The 14,372-nt window shown below is 41.3% G+C and overlaps 1 protein-coding gene across 3 annotated transcripts in view; it reads left to right on the plus strand.

The window, feature by feature from the left end:
- tmem184c (transmembrane protein 184C) overlaps positions 1-14,372 on the plus strand; it is a 57,410-nt gene that overhangs the window by 18,981 nt on the left and 24,057 nt on the right. For all 3 annotated transcript variants that reach the window (XM_078541206.1, XM_078541215.1, XM_078541223.1), the window contains exons 5-6: positions 4,259-4,464; positions 13,245-13,319. In XM_078541206.1, the coding sequence (XP_078397332.1) occupies positions 4,259-4,464; positions 13,245-13,319 (281 nt within the window). The remainder of the gene's footprint in view (positions 1-4,258; positions 4,465-13,244; positions 13,320-14,372) is intronic.

Consider the following 14,372-nt stretch of genomic DNA (forward strand, 5'->3'; position numbering starts at 1 on the left):
CTTTTAGATGGTAGCAGTTGTGGGTTTAGAAGGCGCTGTCTATAGAGCCTTGGAGAGTTGCTGCAATGTATCTTGTAGATGGTACACACTGTTGCTATTGTGTGTCAGTGATGGAGGGAGTGAATTTTTGTAGATGTGCCAATCAAGCAAGCTGCTTTGTCCTGGATGGTGTCAAGCTTCTTGAATGTTGTGAGAGCTGCACTCATTCAGACAAATGGAGAATATACCATCACACTCCTGACTTGCATCTTGTAGATGGTGGACAGGCTTTGGGGAGTCGGGATGTGAGTTACTCACTGTAGGGTCCCTAGCCTCTGACCTGCTCTTGTAGCCACAAGATTTATGTGGCTAGTTCAGTTCAGTTTCTGGACAATGGTAACCCCCAATATGTTGATGGTGGGAGATTCAGCAATGGTAATGCCATTGAATGTCAAGGGGTGATGGATAGATGCTTTCTTGTTGGAAATGGTCATTGCTTGGCACTTGTGTGGTGCAAAAGAGTCGTGAATGTTGCTGAATATTGTACAATCATCGGCGCGCATCACCACTTCTAAACTTATGATGGAGGCAAGGTCATCAATGAAGTAGCTGAAGATGGTTGGGCCTAGGACACTATCCTGAGGAACTCCTGCAGTGATGTCCTGGAACTGTGATGATTGACCTCCCAACAACCACAACCATCATCTTTTGTGCTAAGTATGACTCCAACCAACGGAGAGATTCCTGCCAATTCCCACTGATTTCTGTTTTGCTAGGGCTCCTTGATGCCACACTCTGTCAAGTGCTGCCTTGATGTCAAGCACTCTCACCTCACCTCGGGAGTTCAGTTCTTTTGTCCATGTTTGAACCAAGGCTGTAATGAGGTCAGGTGTTGAGTGGCCTTGGCGGATCCCAAACTGGGCATCAGTGAGCAGGTTATTGCTAATCAAGTGCCGCTTGATAGCACTGTTGATGACCCCTTCCATCATTTTACTGATGATGGAGAGTAGACTGGGGTGGCAATTGGCCGGGTTGGATTTGTCCTGATCTTTATCTGCAGGACAAACCTGGGCAATTTTCGACATTGCCGGGTAGATGCCAGTGTTGTAGCTTTACTGGAACAGCTTGGCTAGGGGCGTGGCAAGTTTTGGAGCACAAATCCTCAGCACTATTGCCGGAATGTTGTCAGGGTCCCATAGCCTTTGCAGTATACAGTGCCATCAGCCATTGCTTGATATCGCGTAGAGTGAAACAAATTGGCTGAAGACTGGCATCTGTGATACTGGGGACCTCCAGAGGTGGCCGAGATGGATCATCGACTTGGCTCTTATGGCTAAAACTGGCTGCAAATGTTTCATCCTTATCTTTTGCTTTGATGTACTGGGCTCCTTCCATTATTGAGGATGGGGATATTTGTGGAACCTCATCCTCCAGTGAGTTGTTTAATTGTACACCACCATTCGTGACTGCATATGGCAGGACTGCAGAGCTTAGATCTGATCCCTTGGTTGTGGGTTCTTAGCTCTGTCTGTCGCATGCTGCGTACGCTGTTTGTCACATGTGGTCCTGTGTTATAGCTTCACCAGGTTAACATCTCATTTTTAGATATATCTGGTGCTTTCCTGGCATGGCCTCCTGCACTCTTCTTTGTACCAGGGCTGATCCCCTGACTAGGTGGTAATGGTAGAATGAGGGATATGCTGGGCCATGAGGTTACAGATTGTGGTTGAGTAAATTCTGCTGCTGCTGGTGACGCACAGTGCCTCATGGATGCCCAGTCTTGAGTTGCTAGATCTGTTGGAAATATATGTAACACGATGGTAGTGCCACACAACACGATGGAGGGCATCTTCCATGTGAAGATGGAACTGTCTCCACAAGGACTGTGTGGTGGTCACCAACAGATACTGTCATGTCAGATGCATCTGCAGCAGGCAGATCAGTGAGGATGAGGTCAAGTATGTTTTTCCCTCTTGTTGGTTTACTCACCACCTGCTGCAGACCCAGTCTAGCGGCTATGTCCTTTAGGACTCGACCAGCTCGGTCAGTAGTGGTGCTACTGAGCCACTCTTTGTGATGGACATTGAAGTCCCCCACCCATAGTACATTCTGCGCTCTTGCCACCCTCAGTGCTTCCTCCAAGTGGTGTTCAGCATGGAGGAGCACTGATTCATCAGCTGAGACGGGGTGGGAGAACAGTATGTGGTAATCAGCAGGAGGTTTCTTTGCCTATGTTTGACCTGGTACCATGAGACTTCATGGGGTCTGGAGTCAATGTTGAGGACTCCCAGGGCAACTCCCTCCCAACAGTATACCACTGTGCTGCCATCTCTGCTGCATCTGTCCTGCCGGTGGGACAGGACATACCCAGCGATGGTGATGGTGTCTGGGACATTTTCTGTAAGGTATAATTCCTTGAGTATGACTATGTCAGGCTGTTGCTTGACTAGTCTGTGGGATAGTTCTTCTAATTTCATGCATCCATCTTTTTGCACATGATCTGGGTCCCTATGATGCATGCACCAAAAAACAAAAATTAGGATTTAGAAAAAAGTAAGTTTTATGCTAAATATTTGGCATGTACAGAAATATTGTTGGTGCTAACAATCTACAACAGCTATGTACCAGCCTGAATTTTAACTGAGCATTTGTGTTGACTTGAATGGGCAGAACTGGCAAGTTGACTTACTGGGCAACAAAGTATTAAGACAGAATGGAGAGGAGGTGGGTGGGCAGTTTATAATATCAGTTAAAGAAACATTCTCAGTCTTTAGAAGGGTGATATGCTAGAAGGACCTTCAAATGAGGCCATATGGATTGAATTGAGGATTAAAAATTTGGCATTCATACTACTGGGATTTCTTAAGGGAAGGTCTTGTCTGATTGAATTTTTTTGAGGTAGCATTTGACATAGTCCAAGTGAATTTTTGACAAGGTTTCACTTGCCACAATGGTCAGAAAAGTAAGAGCCTGTAGGATCCAAAGGCAAGTGGTAAATTGGGTCTAAAATTGGCTAGGAGATGAAAGCAAAAGGTAATAGTCGATGGGTGGTTTTGTGACTGGAAGGCCCATTTTTGTGGCTGGAAGGTTGATTCCGATGGATTCCACAGGGCTCGGTAGTAGGTCCCTTGCTTCAATGATTTAGACTTAAAAGTAGGAGGCATAAATAGGAAGTTACCAGATATACAAAATTTGGCCATGCAATTGATAGGAAAAAAGCTGTAGACTGGAGGAAGATATCATTGGCAGGTAGGTGGACAGAAAAGAGGGAACTGGAATTCAATTTAGAGAAGTGTGAGGTAATGCATTTAGGGAAAGTAAACAAGAGAATACACAATAAATGATAGGATACTTTGAAGTGTAGAGCCACAAGGGAGATCTTGGAGTGAATGTCCACAGATCCTTTTAGGTAGCAGGGCAGGTAGATAAGGTGATTAAGGACAAACATGGGATTCTTTCCTTTAATGGCCAAGGTATAGAATATAAGAGCAGGGAAGTTATGTTGCTTAGGCACAGTCAAAATGCAGTTAAGTACAGTTCTGGTCACTGCACTATAGGAAAGATGTGATTGCATGAGAGACAATGCAGAGGAAATCTGCAATAATGTTCCTAGGAGTGGAGAATTTTAGCTACGAGGCAAAATTTGATGTGCAGGCATTTTTTTGGAATATAGGGGACTAAGGGGAAGCTTTATTATGTTGTATTACATTATAAGCAACCTAAATAGAGTGAATAGGAAGGACCTATTTTTCTCAGCAGGGAGCTCAATAATCAGAAGGCATGGATTAAAATAATTGGCAGAAAGACTGGGGGGGGGAGGGGGGGGAGTTGAGAAATATTACCACTCAGGGGTAATGGGGTTCTGCAACTTACTGCCTGAAAGAGTGGTAGAGGTAGAAACTCTCTTTGCATTTAAAGAATACTTGGATATACACTTGAAGTGCTGTAACCACTATGAACCAAGAGTTGGAAAGTGGGATTAGGCTGGATAATCCGTAGACACAATAGGCCAAATGGCCTGTGCTGTAAATTTTTTTATGTTTTGAATACATTGACATGGAAGGTGATTGGTATGTATTTCATGTTCACTTTTCATGGTCTGATTAGGATAAATTCACGACTTTTATTGCTTTGGTTTGGTGTTTGGGGTGGTCTTTAAAAAAAAGGCAAATCCAAAGTACTCGTTATACAACAATTTAGCATCCAGATGCTGAAGTTTGTGCAATACAACGAAGTCCAGCTCCTTATTTTCACATGAAACCATTTTTTTTCTTACCAGTGGATAGCCCTGAAATATCCTCATATCGCTATATATGTCGATACATGTCGAGAATGCTATGAAGCGTATGTCATCTATAACTTCATGATCTTCCTACTGAGCTATTTGACGTATCAGTACCCAAATTTGGTGATACTACTGGAAGCTAAAGATCAACAGAAACATCTGCCTCCTCTCTGCTGCTGTCCTTCTTGGCATATGGGAGAGTAAGTAGTAATGTTCAACTGTTGATGCCATGCTTAAATGCAGCTAATTTCCCTGCAGAGCTTTAAACTATGTTACATGGTTGGCTTCTACCCTTTCTACAGTACTGTGTTGTGTTAAATTCTAACCTTGGTCTATATATTATTCCAAAACCTGTACCATGTAATGTACTAACCAGTATGTGAAGATTTTATTAACCATTTTGTTTTAGTATTATCTACAATGTTGCAAGTTTAAAAATAAGCACTGTTCTAGTGATAAATGCAAATGAGTAAGACCATTCTACCCATCTTGGCTAATTCATTTGAAAATTTCAGCATGTATTGTATCACAGGTTTGAATCAGTTTACTGCAGATAATGTTTGCAGTCCAATCACATTAGGAGCAGAAACAAGCCCAGAAACAACTTTGCATGACTACGAGCTGCATGAGCTTTTAGGTCACGTGAACAAGTAACGTGAATAAGTGAACAAAAGTAAGTTTTAAGCAACGTCCTAAAGGAAAAGAGAGAAAGCTAGAGAGAAAAGTTTAGGGAGGAAATTCCAGAGCTTAGGGCCGAGGCAGCTGAAGGCACGGCTGCCAATGATGTTCAAGTAAAATCAGGAATGCTTGAGGACTTGGAGGCTTTCAAGGTTAGAGGAAGATGGAGGTAGGGAGGAATGAGGTCATGAAAAAAAATGAAAACAACAATGAAAATTTTAAAATTTAGGCCTTGCTGAATCAGGAGCCGCCAAAGTCAGCAAACACGGGTGATGGGCAAATGGAACTTGGCATGAGTTAGGATAAGGGCAGCAGAACATTGAATTAACTAAAGTTTACAGAGAGTGCAAAGTGGGATGAACATAGGAAATAGGAGCAGGAGTAGGCTATTTAGTCTCTCAAGCCTTCTCCGCTATTTAACTAGATTATGGCTGATCATCTACCTCAATGCTACTTCTAGCACTATCCCCATATCCCTTGATGTATTTAATATCTAGAAATCTAAACGACCTGTCTCGAGCATACTCAATTACTGAGCCCCCGAAGCCCCCTGGGGTAGAGAATTCCACAGATTCACAACCCTCTGTGTGAAGAAATTCCTCCTCATCTCAATCCTAAATGGCCCACCTCTTATTCTGAGACCATGTCCCCTGGTCCCAGACCCCCCCAGCCAGGGGAAACATCATTACTGCATCTACCCTGTCGAGCCCTGTTTTAAAAAAAAAAATTGTATTTTTCAATGCGATCATCTCTCACTCTTCTAAACTCTAGAGAATATAGGCCCAGTCTCCTCAATCTCTTCTCATATGAAAATCCCACTATCCCAGGAATCAGTCTGCTGAACCTTTGTTGTACTCCCTCTATGCGAATATGCCCTTCCTTAAGGAGACCATAAGTGTACACAACACTCCAGGTGTGGTCTCACCAAAGCTCCAAACAATTTTAGCAAGACATCTTTACTTCTGTACTCAAATCCTCTTGTAATAAAGGCAAACATACCATTTGCCTTCCAAATTGCTTGCTGTACCTGCATATTAGTTTTCAGTGACTCATGAACATGGATACCCAGGTCCTTTTGGACATCAACACTTACCAATCTCTCACCATTTAGGAAATACTCTGCATTTCTGTTTTTCCTACCAAAATGGATAACTTCACATTTTTCCACATATTGCATCTGCAATGGTCTTGCCCACTCACTTAGCCTGTCTAAATCCCCTTGAAGCCTCTTTGTATCCTCCTCACAGCTTCCCACCAAGTTTTGTGTCATCAGCAAACTTAGTAATACTATATTTCACCCCCACATCCAAATCGTTGATCTAGATTGTGAATAGCTGGAGCCCAAGCACTGATCCTTGTGGTATCCCATTAGTCACAGCCTGCCAACCTGAGAATGACCCATTTATTCCTACCCTTTGTTTCTGTCTGTTAACCAATTCTCAATCCATGCCAGTATATTACCCCTAATGTCATGTGTTCTAATTTTGTTTATTAACCTCTTGTGTGGGACTTTATTTAAAGCCTCCTGAAAATCCAAATACACCACATCCATTGTTTCTCCTTTATCTATGCAAGAAACATTCTCAAAAATCTCAGGTTTATCAAACATTATTTCCCTTGCATACATCCATGTTGACTCTGCCTTGAATTCAGTAGTAATAAGACCACTGAGTCTTATAGATTCCTTACAAAACTAAATTAAACCTTTATTAATAGAAGAAATGATTTTAAGTACATGCATAGATCTACAAATTACTACTATGATAACTTCCCCCCATTAATCTAAACCCCCCAGTTATACCTTTGTTAAGGTAATAGTAAGACACAGATTTTAAAAGACCCAGGCAAAGTAACACAATACCCTGAAACGGTTGAATTCAAAGTGAGTTTTCTTAACTTCAGTTCTTTGTAGGCAGCAGCTTGAGGCTTACATGCTGAAGGCTTTTCACACTTGTTAGATCTTAGAATGCCTACCCTTACACACAGCCTTCGCTCCTTTATACATATTTTCCCCTTTGAATGCAAATTCCCATTGTTTCACTATGTCTTTGGACTTTACCTCTCTAATAATAAAAATCTCTCAGTACCAATTTTATCAATAATCTTTGGGAAAAATAAACACATTGTTTCTTAACTTCTCCTGGCTAGGTGAAGTTTCTCACACACTTTTGAATTTGAGCTAGTCTGGTTTATATAAAAATACAGATATTCCCTTTACACCTACATCTACCTACTTTACATTGCAAACCTAGCTTATCTTATACATCAAAGCCTTCAGATCAGCTGCCCTTAATTCAGTTAAGACACACACACATCCCACTATTACTCTACTTTACAATAAATTCCAATAACATTATGAAAATTGATATCTTCCTGATACCCACCAATGCATTTATTATCTCTACAGCCACCTCTTTTTCAACACTCTGGGTAAGTAGATCATCAGATCCAGGGTTGTACCAATTTTCAGTCCCATTAATTTCTCTAAAGTACTACTACTTCTACTAATACTAATTTCTTTCAGTTCCTCATTCTTGCTAATCCCTCATTCCTGCTAGTCCCTTAGTTCTTCGGTATTTCTGAGAGGCTTTTTGCATCTTCCTCCGTGAAGATAGACACACAGTATTTGTTTAGCTTCTCTGCCATTTCTTTATTCTCCATTATAAATTCTACTGACTCCGCTTGTAACGGGCCCACATTTATCTTTGCTAATCTTTTCCTTTTTACATACCTGTAGAAGCTTTTACAGTCTGTTTTTATGTTTCTCACTAGTTTACTTTCATATTCTATTTCCCCTTTATCAGTTTCTTGGTTCCCCCTTTGCTGAATTCTAAAATGGTCCTAATCCTCAGGCTTACTGCTTTTTTTTGGCAGCTTTATAAGCCTCTTTCTTTGATCTAAAACAATCATTAACTTCGCTTGTTAGCCACGTTTGAATCACTTTTCCTGCTGGGTTTTTATGCCTCAGAGGAATGTAAATCTATTGTAAGCCATGTATTAATTCATTAAATGCTAGCCATTGCCTGTCTACCATCATACATTTTAATATAGTTGCCCAATCTACCACAGCCAACTTGTCCCTTGTACTTTTGCAGCTTCTTTTGTTAAGAGCCTAGTTTCGGATTGAACTACATCACTTTCAAACTTATTGTAAAATTCTATTGTCATATGATCACTGTTCACTAAAGGCTCCTTTACAATGAGATTATTAATTAGCCTTTTCTTACTGCACAATACTAGATCTAGGTTTACCCAGTCTATATGTAGATTGAAGTCCCCCATGATTACTGTATCACCCTTGTTATGTGCACCTCTAATTTCCTGATTTATATCATTTCCCACATTACCACTACTGTTTGGTAGCCTATAAACAATTCCCACCAATGTTTGCTGCCCTCTGCTGGTTCTTAGCTCCACCCAAACAGATTCTGCATCTTGATCTTCTGATCTAAGATCCTCTCTCACTAATGCACTGATTTCATCCTTTATTAACAGCACTACCCCACATCCTTTTCCTTTGTTCCTGACCTTCCTAAATAGCAGATATCCTTGATTTTCAGTTCCCAGCTTTGATAACCCTGCAGCCACGTCTCTGTAATGGCAGTTAGATGGTGCCCCTTTACTCCTATTGTGCCATTGATTCATCTACCTTGTTGCAAATGTTGCGCACAGTCAAAAAGAATGCCTTTAATTTTGCCTTTTTAACATTCTCCCGTATTTTGACCCTACTTGATGCTGGCTTTGTTTCTGCTACCTTTCAATTTCATTTACTATTTTCCTTCCTACCATTACCAGCTTTGTTTCTGTCCTATCTGAATTACCTCTCGGGTTCCTACCCCCTTGCCAAGTTAGTTTAAACCCTCTGGCAAGAAAAAGTCTACAGCTACGAAAAGCATAGTTGAGGGTTTCAGTAAAAGATGAGGGAGAGGCAGCTTATGATATGCCTGTGGAAAAAGGCAGTCTTTGGTGATTGGGGGGGATATAGGGTTGTCAGCTCAGTTTGGGGTCCAAGTGGATGCTAAGATTGCGAATGGTCTGATTGAGCCTCAGACATTGGCCAGGGAGAGGGATGGAGTCTGTGTGTAGGGAATGGTATTTGTGGTGGATACTGAAGACAATAGTTTTGGTCTTTCCAATGTTTCTTATAATAAGTATTAACCTTAGTTCTTGCTTCAGAGTCAGAAAGTTGTGGGTTCAAGTCCCACTCCAGAGACATGAGCACGTAATCAAGGCCCACACTCCATCCAATACTGAAGACACTCTGAACGGTCGGTAGGTGCCGTGTTTGAACTGAGACATTAAAATGAGGCATTGCCCACTCATGATCTCATGCTACTTTTTGAAAAAAGCTGGAGAATTTCCCCATTGTCCTTCCCAATATTTATTTTTCAACCAAAATCACTAAAAAGAACACATGATCTAGTCATTTATCTCTCTTCCATTTTGGGGATCTTACTGTGCATAAATCGGTTGTTCTGTTTCTTGCATTACAAAGGTGACTACAAAATACCTAAAAGCCTGAGGTGAAAAGCACTATTTTTCTTTCCTTAAAACTTGAATTTAGTGGGTTTAGCCTGGGCTAGGTGACCTGTCAGTGTGTTTATTACATACTGTATTAAAGAAATCAAGATTATATGAAGGGTTGCCCAGTACTGTTTTCTGTATTTCCACCCCAGTGCTATAATGGTGGTTTATGAACAGATGCACTTTTTTGATAAGTTCACTTATCTGGTTGAATTTTGATTCATACAAGATGCAGTTTATGAAAGTTGCCTTTAAATGAGCATGTATAAAGAGCATTAGGGAAGACCTTGTATCATTAGGCTGTTGCTCTAAGTTGTAGCATGTAAGATTGTATCTATTGTGCATCGTGAAAAGTAGCTCTTAGCTGTAAGAATTTATTTGTTTTGTGAATGATCCTGGCAGAACCCAAGCAAGTCATTGGTGAGCAGGTTATTGGTGAGCAGATTATTGGTGAGTATTAATGTGTCCAGCTTTTTGTGGACAGGACAAATTTCATCATTTTTCTACATTATCGATGAATGCCAGTGTTGTAGCTGTATAATTGAGAAGACTTTTTTTTTAAAAAAGCATTTGAATCCTTGGCTTTATAAATAGAGGCATAGTGCATAAAAGCAAGAAAGTTACAATAAACTTTTCTAAAACACCAGTCAGGCCTTGGCAGCAGTATTGCATTCAATTCTAGTTATCTCACATGAGGAAAGATGTCAAGACCTTGGAGAGGGTGTTGAAGAGATTTACCAGTATTTTGCCAAAGATGAGAGTCTTTAGTGACATGTAGTGACTAAAAAGGCTGAAATTTTTCTTAGAGCAGAGAAGGTTAAGAGAAAATTTGATAGTGGTGTGAAAATCTCAAAGTGTTTTGATAGAGTAAATAAAAAGGAACTGTTTCCAGTAACCAGTGGACACAGATTTAAGTTAACTGACAAACAAACCAAAGGCAACATGAAGAAAAAACGCTAAGCAACGAGATATAATATGGAGCGCAATGCCTGAAGGGGCAGTGGGAGCAAATTCAACAATAACCCTCAAAGGTTATTGTAAAAATTTCCCAAACTCCTCCATCACCATCCCTGGGTATGTCCTTACCCACCAGCAGGACAGACCCAGCAGAGGTGGCGGCACAGTGGTATACTGCAAAAGCTATGGGCCCTGACAACATTCTGGCAATAGTACTGAAGACTTGTGCTCCGGAACTTGCCGCGCCCCTAGCCAAGCTGTTCCAGTTCAGTTACAACACTGGCATCTACCCGGCTACGTGGAAGATTCCCCAGGTTTGTCCTGTACACAAAAAGCAGGACAAATCCAACCAGGCCAATTACCGTCCCATCAGTCTACTTTCCATCATCGGTAAAGTAATGAAAGGGGTCATCAACAGTGCTATCAAGCAGCACTTGCTTAGCAAAAACCTGCTCACTGATGCCTAGTTTGGGTTCCGCCAGGGCCACTCAGCACCTGACCTCATTACAGCCTTGGTTCAAACATGGACAAAATAGCTGAACTCCCGAAGTGAGGTGAGTGTGACTGCCCTTGACATCAAGGCAGCATTTGACCGAGTGTGGCATCAAGGAGCCCTAGCAAAACTGGTGTCAATGGGAATCAGGGGAAAACTCTCCACTGGTTGGAGTCATACCTAGCACAAAGGAAGATGGTTGTGGTTGTTGGAGGTCAGTCATTTCAGCTCCAGGACATCACCGCAGGAGTTCCTCAGGGTAGTGTCGGCCCAACCATCTTCGGCTGCTTCATCAATGTCCTTCCTTCCATCATAAGGTCGGAAGTGGGAATGTTCGCTGATTGCACGATGTTCAACACCATTCGTGACTCCTCAGATACTGAAGCAGTCCATGTCCAATTGCAGCAAGACCTGGACAATATCCAGGCTTGGGCTGACAAGTGGCAAGTAACATTTGCGCCACACAAGTGTCAGGCAATGACCACCTCCAACAAGAGAGAATCCAACCATCGCCCCTTGATGTTCAATGGCATTACCATCACTGAATCCCCCACTCCCAACATCCTGGGGGGGTTACCATTGACCAGAAACTGAACTGGCCTAGCCATGTAAATACTGTGGCTACAAGAGCAGGTCAGAGGCTAAGAATCGTGTGACGAGTAACTCACATCTTGACTCCCCAAAGCCTGTCCACCATCAACAGGGCACAAGTCAGGAGTGTGATGGAATCCTCCCCACTTGTCTGGATGAGTGCAGCTCCCACAACACTGAAGCAGCTGGACAGCATCCAGGACAAAGCAGTCCGCTGGATTGGCACCGCATCCACAAACATTCACCCCCTCCACCACCGACGTACAGTGGCACCATTGTGTACCATCTACAGGATGCGCTGCAGGAATTCACCAAGGCTCCTTAGACAGCACCTTCCAAACCCACGACCACTATCATCTAGAAGGACAAAGGCAGCAGATAGTTGGGAACACCACCGTCTGGAGGTTCCCCTCGAAGTCACTCACCATCCTGACTTGGAAATATATCACCGTTCCTTCACTGTCGCTGGGTCAAAATGCTGGAACTCCCTTATTAACAGTTCTCTGGATGTACTTACACCACATGAATTGTAGCTGTTCAAGAAAGCAGCTCACCACCACCTTCTCAAGGGCCATTAGGGATGGGCAATAAATGCTGGCCCAGCCAGTGAAGCCCACATCCCACGAATGAATTTTTTTTTTTTAATTGCTTGAAGGGCAAAATATTTGCAGGGCTTGGGGAAAGAGACTAACTGGATAGCTGTTCCAAAGCACAATGGACCAAATGGTCTCTTGTGCTGTATCATTATATCATCCTATGATTGGATGGTTATGTTAAACCGAGAAGCAGTCTTCCCATTTTCTGCAAGTATTGCCAGCTGCTCTTTTCAGTTATGCTAAAATACTTGTGTATACAGTACTTGAGATGTCAATGTCAGTACCTAAAGGTCATATGTCTTCAATTTCAAAAATTTACATGAAATGCTAATGGCAGCTTGACAACATGGTGGAATTACTTCTAATCCTTTCAAAAATTTTGCTATACATATTTTGTGATCTGGCTTTTTAAAAAGTAGCAAATCACATCATGTCCTTATCCGTTTTTTGAGAGAAAACTGAAAAATGAAAATCTTTTACTCCATATACAATGTTCGTGCCTCTAATCATCTACATTAGCTCATTATTTAATACGAAAGCAAACTGCTGTGGACGCTGGAAGTTTCAAATAAAAAGAGAAACTGTTGAAAATACTCAGGCTAGGCAGCATCTGTGGTGAAAGAAGCAGAGTTAACAGTTCAGGTCAAGGATCTTTCATCTGATCAGAACTTATCATCTGACATCAACATCCCACAATTGATATGTAGCTTGTTCTCAGTAGATTGTGTTCGTTGTCTTTAGGAGAAAATGGCAATTGAGAACAGTCTATGGAAAAATCTACAAATACTGAATTTTTAAGAAACGTCCTGAATTTGGTTTGAATTGTATTGCTCTGTTGTATATTTTTCTATTGCTGTGAATTCCAGTGTATAAGTTTTTATTTTTTTATGATCCAGAAATAAGGCATTTGTAAATTATATAATATCTGCCTTTGTTACAGCATTTTAATTGGCTTATACTATACACAAGTGTCTTAGAGTGTTTATAATTACAAGTTCATTTTCCAGATTTCATATTTATTGAAAATGCTAATTTAATCATGTTTCACTATAGGCTGCTGAAGTTTTCAGAGTAGCGTTTTCTATTACCTTCTAAATTGTGCTCATTCTGATAATCTTTTGGTTTGTGCTTTCTTTGGTAGGGTGTTGCTGTTTAGGTGCAAGCTTGGAGTTTTGCAGTATACCGTTGTCAGACCATTTACAACAATAATTGCATTGTAAGTAATATTGTTTCTCAGCAATGAATGGGAATATGATTTCCTACATTTTCTCGGGGGCTTCAAACATTTGCACAACAATCTGTATTTTCTCCAAACTACTATGCTGCATTTGCTTCCTCATGGTGTTGTCTCTTTATTGGGGCTACCTAGTGTAGACAGATGACCACTTCGCTGAGCATCACTGTTTTACACATCAGCATTATTCTGACCTTCTGTGAATCTCCCACAAATCCACCACCTTGTCCAAGCCACCCCAACTTTAACCTTTCCACCTTTTTGGTCTGTTACGCAGTTCCAGCTGAGCTCAACACTGATTCACAGAACATCATTTCATTTTCATGTTCTTCAGCTTTTAGTCACCTTCCTGGTTTTTCTGGTGGATTCTCCCAGTGGTCTAACTTACTATTTTTAATAACCGCATGTAACTTGATCCATTGTCTTTTCTATAATCTTTGGTTTACAGGTTCCATGGTATCCAAAACCCCTTGCAGGTTGAATCACAAAGCACAGAAGAAGGTATATTGTGCCTGTGCCAGAAAACTTTCCTTTTTCAAGTATGCATCCAGTTCCCTTTTGAAAGTTATTATTGAAACTGCTTCTACCACTCCTTCACGCAATACATTCCAGATCATAAGTCATTGCATAAAAATAATTTACCTCATCTCCCCTCTGCTTCATTTGCCGATTATCTTAAATCTGTGTCCTCTGGGTAGGAGGCGGGGGAAGGTAAATTAGGGCCATCGGGTTAATCCTGCCGGTGGGAAACAGTTTTGCTTTATTTTCTCAATCAAAACCCTTAATAACTTTGAACATTACTCTTAATTCTCCACTTCACATTGTCTGCTCTAAAGACAAACAATCCCAGCTTGTTTGTCAAGCTTACATCAAGTCCCTTATCCCTGGCACCAATCTAGTAACTTTCTTCTGCACCTTTTCCAAGACTATTGTATGATAGAAAGCCCTTTGCACTTCTTTCCAGCATCTTAATTTCTGTTGTTTCTTACTGAAAGTAGCTGTCACATTTGAACTATATATCTGTACCTCTTGTTC

The sequence above is a fragment of the Cetorhinus maximus genome, chromosome 1, assembly GCF_964194155.1.
Source record: "Cetorhinus maximus chromosome 1, sCetMax3.hap1.1, whole genome shotgun sequence".
Lineage (NCBI taxonomy): Eukaryota > Metazoa > Chordata > Chondrichthyes > Lamniformes > Cetorhinidae > Cetorhinus > Cetorhinus maximus.